This window comes from Ruditapes philippinarum, unplaced genomic scaffold (assembly GCF_026571515.1).
Source record: "Ruditapes philippinarum isolate M1 unplaced genomic scaffold, ASM2657151v2 ctg2177_1_1_1_1, whole genome shotgun sequence".
NCBI lineage: Eukaryota > Metazoa > Mollusca > Bivalvia > Venerida > Veneridae > Ruditapes > Ruditapes philippinarum.
The window spans coordinates 89,717-111,020 of NW_026852871.1; the positions used below are offsets into that span (position 1 = coordinate 89,717).

At 32.2% G+C, this 21,304-nt stretch overlaps 1 protein-coding gene across 2 annotated transcripts; it reads left to right on the forward strand.

Annotated features, from left to right (window-relative positions):
• LOC132727055 (small integral membrane protein 14-like) lies at nucleotides 1–18,137 on the forward strand. 2 transcript variants are annotated; one of them, XR_009625285.1, is made up of 6 exons: nucleotides 1–156; nucleotides 5,297–5,394; nucleotides 8,889–8,937; nucleotides 11,461–11,603; nucleotides 13,455–14,255; nucleotides 14,300–18,137. XR_009625285.1 is itself a non-coding variant. In XM_060712468.1 (5 exons), the coding sequence occupies exons 2-5, from the start codon at nucleotides 5,323–5,325 to the stop codon at nucleotides 13,494–13,496; spliced, it is 306 nt and encodes a 101-aa protein (XP_060568451.1). In that variant the 5' UTR covers nucleotides 1–156; nucleotides 5,297–5,322; the 3' UTR covers nucleotides 13,497–18,137. The 2 variants fall into 2 exon arrangements, 1 of the variants encoding a protein (XP_060568451.1); XM_060712468.1 differs by having other exon boundaries at nucleotides 13,455–18,137.
• Nucleotides 18,138–21,304: the final 3,167 nt, after the last annotated feature.

Sequence of the window (21,304 nt, forward strand, 5' to 3'; positions counted from 1 at the left end):
CCCTAAAATTGGTACTCGGCTTTAGTCTAAAACCCAAGGCTGAACATAGGATCCATACTTTTCGTACGGGCACTTGCCAAATCATTACGTGTCCCTATGTTTGTAAACAAGGTTTAGACAAGATTTAGGAAGCGTATATCAAATCTATTTCGCAAGGTATTGCTGATTTTCTGCTCATATTCATTCTAATGGAGTTTACTCTGTATAAAAAATGGTCGCTGCTGATGAAATTCATTTGTATATTTATAAATTTACTGTAAAATGTTCGGACATTTTCTGACCCAGATTAATGCAAAGATGTGTTGTTTTTATTTTTAAACAGTCGTGAACTTTTAAAATTTTCAGTGATACGGTTTCAGAACAGTTTATTTTTATTGTTGTGAATGTGGTCCCCTTTAATTACAAACTAACCATGTTTTTGAACATAATTAAAAAGCATATGATATTCTTGTCAGTTGGCAGACGTGTATCTATTTGTTCCTACTGCATATATATGCCTTATGCAGAAGGAACAAATGTATACAAGTCTGCCAACTAACAAGTAGATCGTATGCTTTTCAAAAACATGGTTAGTTTGTTATTATATTTATAAGGTAAGTGTTGATAAGGAGTCAACTGGTCCCTTTGTCCACTCGTCCTGTGTTCAACTTGTCACCATTTTTGTTAGTTCTAGCTTACATAACTTTACTGTATATGTTGTTTTATTTTGACGTTGTGCGACAGTAAAGTTATGGGTCAACCCTATTTGCAAAGGGTTCCAGAATTTTGGCTGTTCGCATGTAGTGCATTTTAAAAGCCTACTATTAATCAATTTGGGGTGAAATTAGGGTTTCTTTAAATAAACGGACAAAGATCATAATCGATCATCGAAAATAATCGAACAACCTTTTTCGATCAATCATCCATTATATAATCGAAACATTTATGATAACAAAGTAAATATGAACAATGCACATATCATGCTTTAATATTTATAAGAATTCCATTAATATTCTATATTTTGTGTAACTACCACTTAATAAACTGAAATAAACTAGTTACTCATGCTTATACCCCGGTCACATATTCACGGAAGACGACCACGGAAGAGCCACGGATTAATTCCGGCATCATCTGTAGCTACCTGTACTGGTCTGTAGCTCTCCGTATTGTAACCGTAATCAATTGTAGTAGTCCTTGTATATCTGTAGTGATCCTTGACAATTTTTGAACATGCACAAAAACGAAACAGTAGGGAATGGTACGACTGTCTACCACTGTTTAGTACGTATAAATTGAGTATCATGCACATTTTCAAGTGTATGGATACTACCTTCTTGTTAAAAACAGACATATTTGCGTTTTCATGTTGTGAACATTACCATGAACATTCAATAAAAGATATGTGCCATTAACTGGCTGCAACTGTATATTGAAATGGCTCAGAATGCGGAGGCAGTGGTCGATCTGCTTGATGACATGCAGAGAGTTGTAAAAAATAAATATCGTACTACAATGCATAAGTAATAGAATAACATTTAAGGTTACATTTTACAAAACATTGGATCGTGTGATTGGAGAAAATATTTACATAATACGAAGTGATTCATAAGCCTCGAACGCTGGCCCTCAAGTGATAATAAGATTAATTAACAAGCTTTTTACATATTCTTTAAACATAAACATTCGCGATAATTAATGTAATTTTAAAATGAAAAGCCAATTTCAAAATCAAAAGAGAAGCAGTATTGATTAACATTCTTCATTAATAATTACATATTTAATCAGGTAAGAGCAGACAGAGGAGTTGGTGGACTAGAGATTAGCTTTTACGAAGCCCCCTTCATGGCCAGTATGAGCGGCTCTCATATCCGAACTTGTTGCTGAGGATCCGGGGTCCTACAAGAATTTCACTAGAATCGGACCTGATATGACTAGGGGGTCAGACGCGATGAGGCCGAATCCTCTCCGCCAGAATCATTGAACTCTGCAATTCGTTTTCTATATGTTTTATTTTTCTTGTGATACATTTTGAAAATGAGCATGCAAGAGGTTGTGGACGGATATTATAGGTCCGTGGCGGTTCGTTCTTCTCCGTGTAAGACCGTACTTATTCGTACTAACCTGGGCTAATACTGTAGCAGACCGTAGTGAATCCGTAGTTAGTCCGTCCTGATTCGTGTCGGTCCGTGTCTCTCCGGGGCTTTTACCCACATTTTGGCGGTAAATCCGTCAAACTCCTTACTCATACCATTGTGTTTCCGTACTGGAACCGTAGCAGACTACGGATTTTTACTTTTCCGTAGTAATCCGTGAACGATTAGACCATAGCTCTTCCGTGGCATTATCCGTGAATAATTTGTGGCATTATGTTCATCCTTGAGTAAAATATTTTAATAAAATAAATTCATTATATCTATGTATGGGAGCAAGAGAAGTTGGTCATTAATAAAAATGCCAGGTTTTTTTAATGACACTATATATTTATATTGTAACCATCTTTAGTTTAGTGTGTAGAATAATTTTATACTTATCTTCTTTGTTTGAAGTCAAAACAATTTAACATGTTTATTTCATATTTACAAATAGACTGTGTAGCAATTTTCTAATTTCAAATTTGAGCATAGTATGTCTGTAAACTAGAATGCCTCACTGACAACTTTTAACCTCATGGTCACCAGTATGCTTTCTCATTCATTTTAATGAAAATTATTGGGTAAACCAAAGCTGGCTTTAATTTAAAGTGTTGTTATAATACAGTGAGTCACTTAAGTAACAGCAGGAAGATAAATAACCGATGATCGATTATTGAACTTTGTATTCGATCATCGCTAAACGGTCCTATAAACCATCAATTATCGATTAAACTCGATCATCGTTTAATCCCTAGGTGAAATAAAAATACCATTTGATAAACAAATCAATTTTAAATCAATTCATGTTTTTTTATGCCGCCACAATGTGGGAGCATATAGCGTTGCACTTGTCCGTCCGTCCGTCCCGAAATCTTGTGAACGCAACTCCTCTTAAACCGGATGGCAGATTTTGTTTAAACTTACAGGGATGAACAACCTTAATGTGTAGATGGTAGTAAAGGAAGGAATTTTCGCTGCGACCAAATTTAACAGAATTATGGCCCTTTGTTGATTTTTTCACTTGATACTATGTAGAAATTTTGTGAACGCAACTCCTCTTTAACCGGATGGCAGATTTTGCTTAAACTTACAGGGATGAACAACCTTAATGTGTAGATGGTAGTAAAGGAAGGAATTTTTGCTGCGACCAAATTTAACAGAATTATGGCCCTTTGTTGATTTTTTCACTATATACTATGTAGAAATTTTGTGAACGCAACTCCTCTTAAACCGGATGGCAGATTTTGCTTAAACTTACAGGGATTAACAACCTTAATGTGTAGATGGTAGTAAAGGAAGGAATTTTTGCTGCGAATAAATTTAACAGAATTATGGCCCTTTGTTGATTTTTAGTTTTCAACTTGTGGCACATGTAGTCCAAAAAATATTTGACCAAGAGTCATAAGATTGACAGAACAGTGGCGTGTGGGGGCATCCGTGTCCTATGGACACATTTCTAGTTTTTTAATGAAACTTCAATGACATTGTTTACCCAACTATTTGTTAGGGAAATATGTAGAGATTGTTTACCAATATGGAGTCTGCTTTCAAATGAAATCTCGCGGGACTTCATGTTTTGGGAATTCTAGCATCTATTTTTAGTAACCGACCATATACTCTTTTTAGTACTGTACAATTTTAAATAAATACAGAAAAAATAATTCATGAATCATCACTCCAAACAATATGAATCCAACATGCTTTTGGTACAATGTCTGTTAGTGAATAAATTCTCCGTTATTCATAATTGCAAAGCCATGTTTTCAATTAAAAATAGCATTCAATGGGTCACATGTCATGTAAAGGTATCCGAACCTTTATTCTCGCAAGTCACGTGATGATTACGGCAGTAATGGCAACGAATTTTAAGAAATGTAAATGCACTGATACACTTTAAGACATTGTTTCATCAATCTAACCTTCTCTGTTCAAAAATATAGACTGAAGAGTACAAAATATATCTAACTACCTGTATTAAAATAGCTTTTGTCCAGATAATGCAAATTGATTGAATTACAGCATGACATAAATATGTCACAGGTCTTGTTGACTTTCGATACGGGATTGGCTTCAGCGAACAGGTCTAGCAGTACTATGAAACCTGTTCTCTGAAGTATCTTTAGCTACATTTTTGTCAACAAGTGTCTTGGTCAACTTATTCCCTAGCCTAATTAATGGTGTCATAGAGCTAAATATACATGGAGGAGAAACTGTGATGTCACACAGTTAAATTCAGTATCGGCGAAATTGAGTTCACATAAGTTATGATATGTCGCAGGATTTTCCGAGATTTGATGCATCCTGGGTAAAAGTAGCCAAAATACCGCCATATTGAATTCCCTGAGGTACAGTACATCTGCAAGAAAGACGAAACATTTTCTGCTTATATAGGAAGCAATAGTTATTAATCGTAAAACGTTCAATACACACTTTTCATTACAAATATTTTTCTGATAAAAATCCATGTCGGCTATGAAAACAAAAGTTCACTGATATTGCCGAAGTTTAACGAGAGCGCGAAAATCTGAGTTAAGCGTGGAAAACCCAATTATCATCGAAGTGACAAAGGATTGTGGGTCTGAATCTGACTATCTTTGATTTTCGGAGCTTCCTATCCATTGTATATATATCTGTGATGGTATACAGACATGTATATTACTTTTTCCTACCTCGTAACCATAACACCTAATTTTAACTGTCATTTTTACGCAAAGAAAATTTATCGGCAACACTGTTGCTTGTTTTAATCAATTTAAATGGTTCAAATCAGAGAACATCTTTCAGTTCTTCAAAAATCACATCTTGTTACTTGTTTAAATCAAAAATTCATTCAATACCCCTCTGAATGTATAATAATACCAGTGATTCATTTTAAATTTGTATTATAAACTATTTCTTCTATGGACATGATATGTCCTCATTGTGAAAAAAATCAATTCTGTGATAACTTTTTAATAAAATGAATATGGCTGATCCACAGTCTTATTTGGTCTCTAGATCAGTAAATATTGATAGACTATGGAGACAATATAAAGACTGTAAAAGTGTATTTTTTACTGAAACAATTGAAATGACTTCTTTAGAACTGAAAGAGAGTTCATTCATCACATTCGGTTCCAGTACATTAAAGTTTAAAGACTATGTGATTGATCATCTTTGACTTTTCTTTCTTTTGCTTTCAGCAGTAACAGTATTTACAGTAGCAACAATGGCAGATGGGTTTGACCCCTGCGAATGTGTATGGAGCCATGAAAATGCCATGCAGAGATTGATGAATCTGGTAATGAAGTTTTTTATTGCCCTGCAAATGTTCCATATTTCTTTATTGCCCTGCAAATGTTCCTTATTTCATTATTGCCCTGCAAATATTCCCTATTTCTTTGTTGCCCTGCAAATGTTCCTTATTTAATTATTGCCCTGCAAATGTTCCTTATTTCATTATTGCCCTGCAAATGTTCCTTATTTCATTTATAATTGCCCTGCAAAATTAATGTTCTTTTTTTCTTTATTTTCCTGCAAATGTTCCTTATTTCTTTATTGCCCTGCAAATGTTCACCATTTCTATCAATCTCCTACGCAGTGATCTCCCCTTATCAGTTCAGAGATCTCTGCCACCACAAATTATTTCAACAATATTTTGTTATTTAATATTTTTTAGCTTTTGAATTTATGTTAATATTTTTTAGCTTTTGAATTTTATTTTTCATTATTTTGAAGGCTTGATAACTTTTTTGGTTTTACAAAAAGTTAGAAAAAAAACAGAAAGAAAAAAAATGACGTTTGATTTTCCATATATAACTGGTGATATTTTACATTTGAATTTCGATGTAATGTCATGTGACTTTCATCATCATGTGACGTTTGCCACGGGAGGTAATCACTGTGAGGAGTTTGCATTTCTATAAATTTTCAAAGTGGATGTGTTCTCCTGAGTAAATGTTATCAGTTAATAAGTGTATTAAAGGGGAGTGGTGACAAAGTGGTTATAGTCTCTGCCTCTCAACCCAGGGATCATGGGTTCGAGCCCTACTGGGGTTACAACCATTTTTAGCTCGACTATTCGATAAGAATAAGTAGAGCTATTGTAGTCACCCGAGCGTCGGCGTCAGTGTCAGCGTCTGCGTCGGCGTAACCACTTATGTTAAAGTTTTTGTAATAGTTTTAATATTTTCAAAGGCCATTGACATATAGCTTTGAAACTTTGCACACTTGTTCACCATCATTACCCCAACCTGTAAACAGGAGGAGGTAACTGTATCAAGCATTTTGACAGAATTATGCCCCTTTTTCGACTTAGAATTTACGTTAAAGTTTTTTAATAGATTCAAATATTTTCAAAGTCCATGACATATGGCTTGAAACTTTGACCACACTTGTTTCACCATCCATTACCCCAACCTGTAAACAGCAGGAGGTAACTGTATTCAAGCATTTTTTTTTTACTATCAAAGCACTAAGAATAGTCCAGCGTTGCTGTCAAAAACCGACAGCTTCTTGTTCTTTTTCATATGACACAGTACTGGTTGGTTCCAGGAACCGGACTCGAATAGTTAATTAATATAAGTTGCTATGTTTCGCAATTGAGCTTAAAAAGATATTGTTTAAACCAAGGTGTATATAAGTAGAAATGTTATAAAAATGTTTTTTTACTAAGTATTTATTTGTATGTGAATTTCAAAACTTCAATAATTATTTAATTTTATAATCTTTCATAAAAAAATTTCATAATATTTTTTGTTTTCATTGTTAAATTTCATATCTTGGCCAATTCCAAGACCAAGTAACCATTTATATATCCCTGTGGGCTCCCTTTGTGTCCACTGTCCATATTAGTGGTAAATTCCTATTATTTTGTCATATTAACCAGAGTTCCAGATATTTTTTTTGACACTCGGGGTAATTACCCCCACTTTTCAGAATGTGGGGGTAAATTTAAATAGATCAAAAATCTACATAGTAAAATTAAAGGACATACCCTTTTTTTAATGAACCAAACTTTTATTACATTAAAATTAACACACCATTCTCTAACTAAGTTTATTACATAAATCTTTCTCTTCATATACATTTGAAAAAAAAATTTCTTAGTCACTAAGTTTGGTCCATTGTAATCTCTACAAGTCTAAAATAGCATTCAACAGATTTAGTGGTATTTCATTTTTCATTAGAAGCGAACAGAATGAAAGATGTGTACAACACGGTTCACCTTTGTTAAAAATAATTTGATTCTTTGAAAATATCTTAGATAATTAAGGGGAAATATCAAAATAAACATCTTTTATTTATTTCCCTGAAAGACCATGTGAAATTTACTGTAGCAGATATTCAGTATGAATTTCATTTCAGTTGAAAGGCCTTTCAGGTGCATATTTATATTGTTTACACTCAATAATCGGCGACAATGACATAATGACATAACCAATGCAGATAATCAATTGCCGATTCCTGTATGTTTACGGCGCCTCCATTCATAAATATTATGATTCACATTAACTTGAGCTCTTTTCATTTTAATACACTAGGGTTTACAATAGTTTCGCCAGCAACCCAGTTGTGTTAAAAAAATGTCAATTTGATTAGCCGCACTACATGTGCAATTATAAAGAAAATAGAACAATATATTTTATCAAGCACCTAAACAATAAAGATAATTAGACTGGTTTACAGGGAGAAAAATAGTTGAAAGTATCTTGACGGGTATTAGTTGGAGAAAAGATACACAGTCAACTGAGTGTTAAACGAAAGCGGAATATCAGCTGTTTCGAAAATGAAAGTACACACCAAAAACGCTTCAAATTTTCATTCTTTGCGTAATTAATTTACAGCGTGCGTAAATGAAGGCAACAAATTGGTATCCTTCTGTGTTTTTAGTTGATTTTGAAGCGTAAAATACGCCGATACGCACGTTATCTGGAACTCTGTATTAACTGAATATTCTGATGCTATTTTGTCATGCCAAAGTTCTGAATAAATTGTATCTGTTTTACTTTTTCACTGAATATGGGAAAATCATTCTATTTATCTGTCAGTGTAGACTGGGTATATTATTAGGTTATTTTTTGGCACTGTAAATTTACATGTATTGGGAAATTACCATGTTATTTTGTCATGTACAATGTATTGGGAAATTACCATGTTATTTTGGCACTGTAGATTTATTGGGAAATTATCATGTTATTTTCGCACTGTAGATGGGGAAACTATCATGTTATTTTCTAACATTCAGTAGAGGAAATTATGACATTACTTTGTCATTGAAGGCATCCTTGCCCAAGTGGTTAAGTTCGTTGACTTCAAACCACTTGCCCCTCACCTCTGTAGGTTCGAATCTTGACAGGGACTTTGGATAATTTCATGTTAGGAAGCTGCCCAGCTCAATTTAGCTTACGAAACGTCAGTGGTTCTACTCGGGTGATTGTTCGTGTTTGAATTAATTCAAGCTTCCTCCGCCAGTAAAGCTGAAACATCGCAATATGATCTATAACAGGTCGGTGTGACGTAAAACCCAATTAAACAAACAAAATAAACAAATTGTCATTGAAGATAAGGAGATTATTTATATGCTATTTTCTCACTGGCCAGGAAAAAGTTGTTATTTTGCCAATCTGCAAGAAATAATCTCTTTAAATTTTTTTTTTTTCATTTTAGCAATGAATATTACAATAACAATAAGATATCTTCAGAAATTATTTTGGTATTTAATAGTTGCATAGAAAACGAGTGAAATTGTAATTAATATTTTTATTTATATATGTTATTTTATTATTTTTACAGCTGAGGAATTCACAAGATGCCTGCACAGATACACAATGCTTCAACGAATGTGAGTAATTTATCTCATTTCTCATCTCTATTTATCTCATTTCTCATCTCTAGTGTGAGGAACGGTGGGAGGGGGGAGTATAGTTGAAGGGCAATTCATGTTTTTGGTCACCCTAACAGAAATGAAAGTTATACACATATGGTGTTTTTAATCATTATCACCATGTACACTGGTCATCATGTACACTGGTCATCATGTACACTGAAGCTTAATTGATGGAGAAAGACATTGTGTGTCACATTGCACATTATTTTAGACGTGAATGGGAACCTTCTATATCATCACCATAAATATCTGATATTCAATCACACTTATTAAAGAGTGAAGACATGAAGAGAACATTGTGTAACAATTTGAATGTTTGGGACAAATTGGTTTCCCTATACATGAACCTACAGTTTAAAACCTGGCCATCTTACAGATTCGCTGTCACAGGCTAACTTTAAGTATCAATTTGGTTATTTTACCATTTAGTTATGACCTTAGTAATGATAGACCGTTCCAAATGATGACTTACTTAAATGTATGCCAATAGAATAGAACTATGCCAACCTGTACACATATCTCTGTAGTCTGACAAGACTTAACTGTTGAGCCGTCTAGTTAGTTGAATAGATAGGATGTTGGACTGTGAATTAGGGTGACCAGGGTTTGATTCTCAGACAGCACAGGTCCTATTTGTTGTTATTGCTCATAAAATCCTTTCCTCGGTAATTTGTACTGTACTTCTGGAGTAGCATGTACATAAGTTATCAGTTCCTAGCGAAAGTGACGGCTCTAGTACTGTTACACTGCTTGACACTGCTTGACAGGATGCCGAGGAACGATGCGGTGGCTGGACTGGGCCCTAGTAAATTCAATGTGGCTTACTGCTGTGATCCGAACACCACCACAACTTAATTGTTGGTTGTTCAATTTTACCATTATGATATTAATGATATCTCCTGAGAAATAATGGATCATTCCAACTTTGGTTTTTCACTCCGGATCACACGGCAATAAGCCACATTGGATTCACCAGAGCACAGTTCAGCCACCCCATCGTTCATGGGAAGGTTATCAAGCAGTTTACCAGTACTAGTTGCCTTCACTTTCTCAAGGAACTAAAACTTCTGCACATACCAGAGCAGAGGTACAGTGGGAATGACCATAGAAAAGATTTCATGATCAATCGCAATGAAAGTGACCTGTGCCGGCCCGGAATCAAACCCAGGTCACTCGATTCACAGTCCAACACTTTACCTATTGAGCTAACTGAACGGCTAGTTACAATTCCAACTTTACAGCAACACAGACCTTTTATACGGATTTATGATGGTGTGGGTTGAAGTACTGTGTTAAGCAACCCATTATACATGATATTTTACATTGCTTAGAATATTCCAATATTAATAATTTATTTAAAAAATGAAAACTGATTCAAAATTGATGAATATTCAAATGCCTTGGTAAATAATAGACAAAGCTTTATCTTGATAATGATAAAATCAATGTTCATTTGTCACTTTTATCGATAAACTAACAGCTGTTCTGTTCCTGTGAGCGTTATTGCTTATTTATGAATGTATTTACATATACAGACAGTATTCATACATGTTAAAACAACTGTGTATTGATTTTCAATTTTATGATAGCCACATTTAAACACCAGGTAGCCAATATCTGTCAGTTTTTTTAAGGAAATGATACGTCAAGGCATATTCAAAGTGTTTTAGAATGGAGACCAAATCAATTTTATCGAAGTTTTTACATTAACCCATACCATTTAAATAGAATTGTCCATATTTCATTGTGGACAAAACCATTCATCATTTTTAGGTAAACTAGAATTGATTTAAAAGCAAAGAGTGCAGATTATGATTAGTTGGAATAGATTAGCTGACTGATCTTGATCTGCACTAGCTGGCAGGGTAGAATTACATGAATATAGAAAAATAGAAGGCTGTTTCCCTTAGCCCAAAATAGGTATCTAAAAATGCTAATATTTTCCCTTGAAATGCCCTGTGCACATTCATTAACAGAACCATGACTTAGCAGCAGTTTTCTTACAATATATATATCAACTAATTTAATTGACAGAAAGATGCCATAAAAGATAGCATATGCTTCATGTATGTACCATGCATGTTAGATTGTATGATTATTGAAAATTTTATAAAATGTGTGGGTTAATTCCAGTTGTTTGAATTTTCAAAATTTTCAAATTAACCCTTTCCCCCTTTTCTGAGATATCATGCTATATCCTCCCCCCCCCCCTTCAGAAAGCCACAGGTTGTTTTGAAAATTGAAAAAAAGTAACTGCATGGGCTTCTTGATTTCAACAAGCAGTTGTAATTTCTTCATATAAACTGTTTGAAGGGATATTTGGAAAAGAGAATAAGGTTTATTAGGGTAAATCATTTCTTCGCCGAAAAACATAGCCCAATATTATAACTCAAGAATTTTAGTTCTGTACAATTAACACATTCTTTGTGACGTGATGCTTTTCTGATCAAGTAGATGTTGTACGTATATTTATTGTAGTACCAGGAGGGGACCAAGCACCTGATGGTGGGTTTAACACAATGATGTTGATGTTGTTCGGTTGGCTAGTCATGGCAACAGCTCTCTTCCTGTTCAGACCACGAAATTTGCGTAACCTTGGTGACACAAAACCTGCAAACAATGTAAATATATTTATCATATTCGTATAAATGAAATATTGAGAAATATTGTTGAAATAAAATGCAAATTAAATTATCATATTCTTATAAATGAAATATTGGGAAATTTTGTTGAAATAAAATGCGAATTTTCATTTTCCGTATTTTCACAGCAGTAAGCATATTTCCCATACTTTCACTGCAGTGAAATTTTTTTTTGTTTTTTTTCACTCGTGTCTTGCCAGGCTTTTTTCTGCTAAATTCAGCCAATATATAAAATTTAAGGGAAAGTTTAACAGTGATGGCAAAAAAGAGAAAAAATGTATTTTATCAACAGAACATCAAGTTTTTTCTATAACACAGGATTCATTTTCATCATGTGATATGAAAATTATCATATTTCACTTGTGGCTACTGCCACTTATGCATACCACTTCATGAGAATAAATCCTGCATTTATAGAAAAAACTTGAATATCCTCTATTTATTTATTTTTTTCCTTTTTAATAAAGCAGCAAAAATGTCCTTATCTGCCAGGTGATGTGTCTACAGATAACATTTAAACCAGTTAAACAACCAGGAAGAAAATATAGCTAAGATGTACATGTTTATGTTGAACTTAATTTTTTTTCTTTGTTATTTTTTTACTATTTATACCATTTAAATATGGTAAAAGTTTGCTGTTGGTTTGTCCATGTGATGGATTTATATGCTGTCATAATAGTAAATGATTTAAGATTTTTCTTTCACTAAATACCATTTAAATAGCATTTATGTGCATAAAACTGTAAAAGGCCATCAGTTCTCAGTGGGTTAACTCCCTTTAAGTGGTGAATATGAATTGTGGTGTATAGACAAAAAGGCATATGAAAATATACCACAAACTACAAATTATAAAGTAATATACAATCATGTAGCATACTGTGATATTTCTATTCGCAGGTATAACTAAGTGGTCAAAATTCTAGGCAGTCCAAGGGCATGCTTCTCAATATTGTTAGATTTTATGCTGAATGACAAATAACTGATTATTACTTTTTCTTTTTTCGCTATAGAACTCTATGCCCTGCTAGTGAATTATTTACCTTGAGTATTCATTTAAAGTCTGAGTCTGAAGAGGGAGGAATTAAATAAGTCTAAAGGCTTCTTCAGGTGTTGATTAATGCGCAAAAAGGTCCATTTGTGCTTTTCTTGCTTAAAAATATCTGTCTGATTAGGTAAATTTTGCTTTTCATCATTTGTCATACTGTGACACTGAGTGACTGAGGTCTCAAACTTGCAATACTGAGGACAGTAGACCTCAGTAATTGCTGCGCCTACGGAATAAAATTTCTGAGCTTAAAGGGACTCCACTGAGGTTTTTTGACATGATGGGACTGAAAATATTTTTTCCAGATAATTGTTCCATTTGATGTAGGTTTAGACCACTAATCTTTGTGCAAAATTTTAGATCATTCGCGCACACCGTTTTTCCAGAATAATTATTCAAATTGTAAAAACTTGACCCAAACTGAAAAGCGTTTAAATGCTTTTCACTCCAATTAGGCTAAAAAAAGAATAAAAATACGATTTTCAATTATATTGCAAAGTATATTTCTTAACTATCTTTGCATATATTCCTGTTTAAAGTGCCCCAGCTCATTTATATAAGAAATTCAAATGTTATGTTTTTAGACTTTTAAACCTCAGTGGAGTCCCTTTAAGGTTGATACAATACAGTCTTAATTTAATTACCTGAAGTAACAGAACCTTGTGCTCTCTAGAAACAAAATTATTTTCTAAATTTCAGGATTTTTACACGGCAACATTCATGATCATGCATATACTATGTTTTGTCTTTACATTGCTGTAATGTATTTTTTTCATGTTTTACAGGATCCTGGAAATCCACCTCCACCTTCCCCAGGGGTGCACTAAACAGGCGGCCATAACAGACGAAGCAAAAATTGTGGGAAAAAAATAAATCTCCTTTATTCTAGACAATGTTATGTGATATAAAAAAAAGAAAAATCATCAAATTTTAAAATTTACAGAACTCAGTTTTAAAACAATATTTATATACAGAAATTCACACCATCTTTTACTTGAGTCTAAAAAATTGCTTAAGAAATGAAAAAAAAAAAAAATTGTCAGAAATAAAGGATATTTTAATTTGGTGAAAAAAGTAACAACTTGAAATAGAAATGATTGTATCATATCAAATGTTATAATTCTTTGAACTATTTGTGAAATTTTTATGTTGCAAGCATTTCTAATTAAAGTTCTTTTGTTGATAATTATACTTGTTGACTGCATGTTTTTTTTTATAATTTAATAAGACTTATAATCATACTAAAACTTTAAAACTGTAGGTAAATAAAATCATGATAATGTATTGAGAAGGTATAAAAATAGTTTCATTTTGACAAAATATTAGATTATAGAAAAACAAAAGATTGAAATAGGAAAAGAAAAGAATAAAGTTTATTTCATTAAAAAAAAATTCAGTTTATATCTGATGTGTCATGATATTTAAATAGATAAAAAAAGACAACCAGTCAAACAGTGAAAAATAACCAGACTAATTATTCAAAAGGCAACCAGTCAAAAAGTGAAAAAAATAACCGGTTTAAATAATGCAATAATACAACCAGTCCAAAAGTGAAAAATAACTAGTCTAAATAATAAAAAAGATAAGTCGAAAAGTGAAAAATAACCAGTCTAATAATACAAAAAGACAGCCAGTCAAAAAGTGAAAAATAACCAGTCTAAATAATGGCTAGACTGGAAATGTTATCCTTAAGGCTCTTATTTGAAACTAATTAACAGTAAATATACTTTCCATTCAGATGATTAGCTAGAAAATTAAAAATAAAATCACAATTCTATGGGATATTGTATATCATTGGGATATACTGGTTATCATTTGTCATTTTCTATTTCTGGAACTAAGGGAGGTAATTAGTTCTGGTTGATTGTTACGAGGAATGAAATAGTGTCCTCCCTTGTTGTTATGTTTGAAAGTTTGCTGAATGATATTGTTTCCCTTTTTAACTGTGATTTCTGTCAATGTGCAATTGATATGTTTTTGGGAAGTTTGGTTACCATGGTACCAAATTTTGTTTGTTGTAAATATTTTAATCTGCTTTACCCATTTATTATTTCTTTTGGATAAATATTACTATATTTCTTTTTTTGCTAAAAGTTTGTTATAGCTAATGGTAGAGGCATTAAAGCTTACATATATGCTGAGAAAAAGTGCTTTAGTAAATTTTCTAGAATTATTCCCTTATGTTTATTTTGTTTGTAAGTTTTTTTAATGGCATAATGTTTAGATATTTCTTTCCTTTTTCGTGTTTTGCCTAAGCTTGAGTCAAAGTTGCCTTTTATTTGAGAGTGTGACATTTGACCTTAAAAGTATAACCTCTGACCTCCAGACTTTAATATCTGAGTTTCAAAACACAAATTCTGATCTTCAAATAATGATTTTTTTTAACAACTGACCTTCAAAGTGTAACCTTTCACCACTGTGACCTTCAAATTATAACATATTACCTTCAGAGTCTAACCTCTGACCTTTTACTGTATGAATATGTAAATGAGGGGATTTATTTTGGAACTACTTTTTTTCTCACTTTATGGGTTAATGATTGTATCACATGTACATTTGCATTTTGCTTTTTGCTTTTTAGGGGTTGAAAATATAAAATAAGGCTTTATATTTCATTCATTGATTGCATAACAATATAATTTTATATGCATCACTTGTGGTTAAAATTTTGAATCATAAAAGCTTCATTGTTTGCATGTGTGCATAGAAATTTCTGGGAGCATTGAAAACCAGTATAATAAATCATGACCTTTTTGAAAAATCATTAAACTAAAGTCTACTTTTATTACAGGCAGATTTCATTTCAATAGGCTATGAATTATTCATTTGAAAGTTATACCTGCATAGTTAATTAAACATTTGAATTTCAAAGTTTGTTTTACACATCGTTAACAATGAATAGATAAATTAGTTAAAACATTTGCTTCATAAAACACATTATGGGATTGTTGGTTTTTGTTGAGAACATTTTTAGTTGACTGCATTTCAAATTAATTGACGTTCTCTTCTACTATCAAATGGCATGTTGCACAGTATTTTTTTCAGCTGGAAAAAGTTCCTGTTTCTACACCTTTATAAATTACTTTTCTCTTTTTTTCTTTACATACAGTCCATCTTGCTGTAATATAGTATATTTTGACATTTACAATATACAAATTATAACAATATGTGATATCACTCTTGAAATGTTTGTCCTAAAAAATTTTATTAATATGTTGACAAAGTTTCAACACATGGTGGTATGGTGGTTTCATGATGACATTTGAAATAAAATTCATACATACTATTTATGATATTACAGAAGTTGTTCAAAAAGGAAGGGGACTTATAGTATTGCATCTTCATAATACATAAAATTTAGAATATTTTAAACCATCCTTGCACAAAGTAAGTTTATGTCCAGACATGTTGGTAGGTTTTTTGATGTAAAAAAAGTTTATTATAAGCACAAATGATACCAAACTTTTGTATACCCTCATGGCAGGTATTCATGTAAGATAAGACTTTCAGTAGAGTTTTGTTATTAAAGGTGTTACAAGGGTCTTATCTTAACAACTTTAGCTTGATCTTAATAACAAAAAAAATCCAGTGAAGAATTAAATCTAAATACTTTACTTGTATCAATGCAGAGTGGGCTATTTCTTTTGATATTACTTTTTTTGTTGTTATTTATACTGTTGTTTCCATGGTTTGTTGTTACAGTCCAACCCCGGTTATTCGACAACCCTTTATTCGAATACCCGGCATTATCCGAAGTAGGTCGGCGGTCCCGTTTTTATCTCTATTAAAAATCAATATAAATACGAGCGTATTATTCGAAATGCATTATCCGAATACCTCCTATTTTTCGAAGTAAAATTTCGGTCCCGATTTTACAATTATGAAAAAATTTCACACCTATTATTCGAATCCAGCCTAATTATTATTCGAAGCCAGACTTATTGGCGCAGATCCACTCGCTGACCGGTCAACTTGTGAAAAATATCAACAGTCATGCGTGTAATTAGACAATCATGATAATAACTCTTTGTGTTTACCGAAAATGAAAAGCAATGCACCGTGTCCGATTTTGTTACTGTTATTGCCTGAAGATGATAGCAATAATTTTCTATATATAAGTTTGTCAAGACATCCAAAACATTTTTTTCATTAATTGTAACGCTACATGAGAGCCTCTATCCTAATCCAAAATACCAGAGTTTAGCTGTAAAAACCGGCCATTATCAAGGCTTTGCGCGAAACGAAACGATACATAATGTAGAATAAAATGCAATTATTTATGTCTTCAATGTCAATACAATAATTTTTACGCATCTTTTCTTAAATATTTATTTTTCTCAATTGATTACAGGAAGTAAGTGTGTTGTAAAAGGTAGTTTTGCTATGATTGGAGTAGTTTTCGTCTATCACAATATTCCGATTTCGATTATTCGAACCCATCGATTATTCGAAGTAAATATTCAGTCCCAGGCACTTCGAATAAACGGGGTTGGACTGTACTTTCTAATGGTGTTATAGAATTTGCTTTCTTACGCTTTGTAACATATATTTTGAAATAAACAGACGTGGCTTTCAAAACATTGCGTGTAACTCTGATTTTGAAGATTTGCAACATAAGTATGTTGAAATACACTTAAGTGAAATTAGGAACGTTGATGTAAAGTTATAATTATGTTTACTATTTGTTTTCGATAGATATGTTGTTTTTTTCTTCCTCTGTAAATAGTTGGTTTTGTAATAGTGAGTACTCTGAACGTTGTGTTTTTTATTAAGTTAAAAAGTAGACAGATAGTAAAAGCAGAACTTTTACAACAGTTTTCATGACTTTAGTATAATATTGATTACATCAACATGTTCTGTCCAATCCCTAACAGTTAAGTACACAGCATTGCATTTGTTGTTTTTTCGGTGAACAATTGCCTTACAAAAAAATCTGTGACAACAAAATTATACTGTTTTACTGTTAATTTTGAAAATTTGACGATATTCATTGGACAACACTACATGTTATATTAATGGAAATTTTTAAAGTATTAATTTCAAAGTATGATATTACTCTTTAAGACAACACCTCATTTTCTTTTCTGCTTCTTGGCAATTAACTGCACAATTGTAATCTTTATATACATATATAAGTATCTATCTACCTAATAAGTTTAATCTTTTATTATGAAGTTAACCTATTAATATATGATATATATAAATACTCTCAAGGAATAGTATTTTCTTGAAAGAAAAAAATCTGTACCTTTTTAATGTATAAAAAAATTAAGTTTTGAAGTTTTTTTGTTTTGTTTTCACTAATAAAAATCCCATTGTTGAAAATGATTCCAAGGGAGGTAACAACAACACAGTTCATTGACTTGAAGCCGGAGAAGAATTTTTCATATCTTATTTTTGGTCTGGCACATTTTTATGTAATTTAATACATTAAAAAAAATCATTGGAAATAAAGGGATCATACTGTATACACGCTTCTTTAATTATTTATCTGCCTTTTCTTTGCACATTTTGATTTTATTGTTGTGTTTAGAACATTTACACATTTACAGCCCCCTTGCTCCTGTGACGTTTATTAAAGGGACTCCACTGAGGTTTTTTGACATGACGGGACTGGAAATAATTTTTCGAGATTATTGCTCGATTTGATGTAGGTCTATACCAACAACTTATGTGCGCAATTTCAGATCATTAGCTCGCTCCGTTTATCCAGAATAATTATTCTAATTGTGAAAAAAAAATTGAAAAATGTTGCAACACTTTTCACAGAAATCAGACTGAGAATAGCAGAAACATACTGATTTTCAATGTTTGTCTGAGTATATATCTTATTTATATTTTACTTATATCTCTGTTTGAAATGTCACAGTTGATCTTTAATTGTGAGGAATTGAAACTTTATGTTTTAAGGCTTAGTGATCGAGTTCCTTTAAAAGTTGAGTTGAGATCCACCTTCCTCTTCACATACAGTAAGTTTCTACTAGGCATGTTGTCAAAAGAGAAATTGAGAAGTCAAAATGCATCAACTTCAAATACATGCGAAAATGGAGGATTTTTATACTGTTGGAGTTCGGATGCAAGGAATTATATAAAATGATATAATGATGCGCATCCGAACGACAAACCTTGATTTTATCAAACGATAAAATCACTGATTTGGATATATTATTTCGATTCTAACACGACAACAACAAATAAATGCTTCCGTACCTGATAATAAGCTGAATTGCGCCTGGTTTTGTTTCCGTACTTATTTTCAGGCGTCACAATTTTAGCGGTTACGTCACATGTATAACGAGACTTGCCGAAGTACCGCCCTATGGCGGGTTCCCGTGGGACGGATATTCTGATTCGAACCGCAAACATATGTCAGATATATTTTTCTTGCATATTCTGCTATATTATTTCATATTTAAAATGGTTTACCTCAATAAGATATTTGTTCATGGAAATTAATGTCATTTCATCCATAACAATTTTCTTACAATAGCGTATGAATTTACAACTTCAATAACAACGGCGAAATGACGCCATCCTAAGCACATAGTTCCTTTCTAAAATGACGTCATTTTAACGCGGTCCATTCATAAAATAAAATCTCTAACCTGCCATATATAATATGTTAATAAAAACGCTAATTTAAATTTGCTGTAGCTTTTGGCATTAGGCATTCTTCAGCAGCATTAATTAAACACACAGTCAGTGATTTTTCGATAATGGGATTGACAAAACTGTACGAGAATGACCAATACCAAAAGATAATAGAAACTCTGGAAAAATAAATTATGAACATACAGACCATATCAGGTAAATACTAAAGAATAAAGCGCCAGACCACAAACAACGCCACGACGGACGTCGCTTAAGGACATTCAATCACTTCCCTTGTTTTGTGTGTTTATATTTGTATGTTTAGTATTAAACGTGCTTGAAAGAAGGCGACAAGGCCGAAAGCTACGACAAATTAAGATTAGCGTTTTTAGCTCGACTATTCGAAGAATATGAGAGCTATTGTAGTCGCCCCGGCGTCTGCGTTGGTTAAAGGTTTGTGTAAAGTCAAATATCTCAATTATTACTTGAGATATTCAATTGAAACTTACAATACTTATTTATAGTAACAAGGTACATCAGATTGACAAGTTTGATTACTCTGCCTACAATATTGACAGAATTATACCCCTTTTTAACTTAGAAATTTTGGTTAAAGTTTTTTTGTAAAGTCAAATATCTCAATTATTGCTTGAGATATTCAATTGAACTTTACAATACTTATTTATAGTAACAAGGTACATCAGATTGACAAGTTGGATAACTCTGCCTATAATATTGACAGAATTATGCCCCTTTTTAACTTAGAAATTTTGGTTAAAGTTTTTTTGTAAAGTCAAATATCTCAATTATTGCTTGAGATATTCAATTGAAACTTACAATACTTATTTATAGTAACAAGGTACATCAGATTGACAAGTAAGATAACATTGCCTACAATATTGACAGAATTATGCCCCTTTGGAACTTTGAAATTTTGGATAAAGTTTTTTAGTAAAGTCAAATTTCTCAATTATTGCTTGAGATATTCAATTGAAATTTGAAATACTTTTTTATAGTTACAATGTACATCAGTTTGCAAAATTGCATAACTCTGCCTGCAATATTTGAAGAATTATTTGCCCCTTTAAAACTTAGAAATTTTGGTTAAAGGTTAAAGGTCTTCAAAGATATTTACTTGAAACTTTACACATGCACTTAGGGTCATAATTGGAGGGTCATAATTGTATGTCACTGACCAAGTTCCATAACTCTATCTTGCATTAAGGCTGATTCATATCCCCTTTTCTACTTAGTCTCTTGGGTAATATTTACATGCAAGTTTTACATATCTCAATAACTATTAAAGATATTTATCTAAAACTTCACATATGCATTTAGGATCATAATTGTAGGTCACTGACAAAGATCCGTAATTCTATCTTGCATTTAGGCTGATTTTTCTCCCCTTTTTCAACTTAGAAATTCATGGTAAAGTTTTGCTAGTAAGCTGTTATCTCAATAACTACTGAAGGGTTTGTGCCTTTTTTGGACAATTTTATGCATTCATAATGATAAAGCAGTGATTTACTTGATAAAACATCTTAATAGCAAGCCTTTGTACCTTTTCTGTCAAATTTATGTATTCATAGGTAATTAGTATTATTATACTCAATAAAACACCCTTGTGACATTACCTTCCAAATAGTCAAGCCAATACTGTATAATTAGACTCTCTCTAAGGCCTATAACATGAATTTATAAAAAAAAATTAGCCCTTTTGTGAACTTAAAAAAAAATAACATTATCAAGGTTCTTTTACTATCAAGCACTTAGAATAGTCGAGCGTGCTGTCCTACCGACAGCTCTTGTTATTAATTATTAAAACTCAACGGGTCTTATTGCAACATCAAAGTTGTAACAAATAAATCGTTTGCGATGTCAAAATTGACCCAAAATGCTCTTCATAATAGTCGAAAATAACAACAAAAAACGAAATACAAACATACAACATATATATTTATTTTTTCGGCTTACAACATATAAAGATATAAAAAGTAAAGATGTCTGTTGGGTGTGCAATATCAACACATATTATCTCAAAATC

What these genes read in the sequence shown, in the direction of transcription:
- LOC132727055 (XM_060712468.1), top strand. Translation starts at nt 5,323, where the DNA reads ATGGCAGATGGGTTTGACCCCTGCGAATGTGTATGGAGCCATGAAAAT. An exon ending in TGCAGAGATTGATGAATCTG is followed by an intron (nt 5,395 to 8,888) that starts GTAATGAAGTTT and finishes TTATTTTTACAG; the next exon opens with CTGAGGAATTCACAAGATGC. An exon ending in TACACAATGCTTCAACGAAT is followed by an intron (nt 8,938 to 11,460) that starts GTGAGTAATTTA and finishes TATTTATTGTAG; the next exon opens with TACCAGGAGGGGACCAAGCA.